Raw genomic sequence first — 2111 nt, 5'->3', positions numbered from 1 at the left:
TATTTTGACGGTCATCGTTTTCGTAGGGTACCAGTTCATTTATTTCTGTTGTCAGATTGTTTTGCATGTTCAGATCTTCGTATTTTTTTCGTAACAAGCTTACAGTACGCACTTCTTGGGTGTAATAATACCGGTGTTATTTAATCTGTTTGTAATTTTTTTGTACATGGTGTTTTTGGGTTCGAAGATGGTTTGATTTTGATGTAACACGTGTGTTTACGATCGCTGTGCGGGTAGTGGAGGTATCAAGTTAAAATACATCATTATATTTGGAAAAAGAGACATAAATTTCAATGAGTATTACTTACTCGGATATAGTCCAACCCTTTGTCAGCTATTTTTTGGCTCAATGCGATGTCTTTATTTTCGATGTTTTTATTATTGTTTTTATTATTATTATTATTATTATTATTATTATTATTATCATCATCATAAGTTCTACTTGTTCTTCATTTCTTGCAAAATATTTTTATTTTTCCAGTTGATGAAGAAGAATTCCTCTCGATCATGACAGGTGATACCTGAAGCTGAGATTTTCTGTCCAGCCTTGCTTCAACACCATCGCCAATCAGCTTAACTAAGTACATGGCTGACACTGAAAACTAAAACACTGCTGGAACCTGTACTACCAACACCACAGCCTTAGCTGCAACAGTCATTAAATCAACACACACAGAGCATCAGCACCACCAACAACAACAATACCAACACCAAACTTCCACTAATATAGCATTTTTACTGTCACCAACATCTCCATTAACTGCAGCAATGCCACCACTACTAACACTAACTCAACAACCAATGACACCATGACTAGGATCCTCTATGTGGTAGTGAGATATGGTAGAGATAGCAGCCAAATCTCTTTCAAATCACACCCTACTAACTTAATGTATGTGTATATTATTATGTGAATGATCCAGCAAGGGAGACCTCTGCACGGTAGTTAAACCTGGTAGAAATAACAGTTAAATTTCCCTCAAATCACTCACTATTGCCTTATGTATGTATATATGTATGAACCAGCAAGGAAGATTTCTACATATTTACTAGACCTTGTAGAAAATGCAACCAAACCTCCCTTAAAGCATCTTAGAAGATGTACTAATTATGTGGTCTTGAGTTTCCTGAACATCAGAAAAAATTGGATAGTCATAGCTGCAATGCCTTTGAACGTAAATCTGCTTGGTCAGAGATGACCTTGGGCTAAATAGCAACAGAAGCAACCAACACTACACACTAGAGAGCTTCTACATGGTTGCTCCACCTGTAGAAACTACAGTCAAATCTCCATCAAATCACTGTCTTGTGTATGTATTATTCAACAAAGAAGACTTTTGTATAATAGTAGAAAAATATCAGCCAAATCATCATCAAACCACACTCCACTGTCTTATGTATGTATATATGTATGCATCAGCCACCAAAAGCAACCTTTCCATAATAGCTAGATCTGCTAGAAATATCAGCCAAATTTGCATCAAATTGCCCTTTGCTGTTTTAAATAAAGAATGCATCAAATAATGTAGTATTTATAAAAAAATGCTACAGTAATTGTTGAAAAAGATGATGATGAATACTTTTGGTCATACGTTTGCGCAATCAGGACTAACCTGAGACTACACAACAACAATATACTACATTAAGACCACTCATCACCGGCACTATTACTACTGCATAACAACTACCAGTACTACATAGTGTACCACAGCTACCACAACCATGGCTGCCAACACAACCATCAACATGAACATGATCATCAAAATGTGCACAGTTACTAGCAGTGATTAACTCCTACCAGCATGATGGCCAACAGCAACACACGGCCACCAACACTAGCAATATCATTGATGCCAAGTGTTGCTACCATTAACATTATCCAGATTTTTTAATACCAAATATATGTCCTCTGCTGGTAATATATATATATATATATATAAACATATATATTTATTCTGAAAGGCAGATATGAGTGACTGAACAGATAATATAATCAAAAGTATGTAACAGAAAAATCAGCTGGGCTACTGGATCAATAATTTGTTGAATCAAACTGTACATTAGCACTATATATATGTGTGTGTGTATGTGTGTATACATACGTATATATA

At 35.4% G+C, this 2111-nt stretch overlaps 1 protein-coding gene across 1 annotated transcript in view; it reads left to right on the top strand.

The window, feature by feature from the left end:
* The window catches only part of LOC106880996 (centrin-3), a 67643-nt gene extending 65538 nt beyond the window's left edge, over positions 1-2105 (top strand). The window contains exon 6 of the mRNA XM_014931179.2: positions 482-2105. Within this exon, the coding sequence (XP_014786665.1) occupies positions 482-525 (44 nt within the window). The 3' untranslated portion in view covers positions 526-2105. The remainder of the gene's footprint in view (positions 1-481) is intronic.
* Positions 2106-2111: the final 6 nt, after the last annotated feature.

This window comes from Octopus bimaculoides, chromosome 28 (assembly GCF_001194135.2).
Source record: "Octopus bimaculoides isolate UCB-OBI-ISO-001 chromosome 28, ASM119413v2, whole genome shotgun sequence".
Classification (NCBI taxonomy): Eukaryota; Metazoa; Mollusca; class Cephalopoda; order Octopoda; family Octopodidae; genus Octopus; species Octopus bimaculoides.
This window is presented reverse-complemented; position numbering and strand designations above follow the sequence as displayed.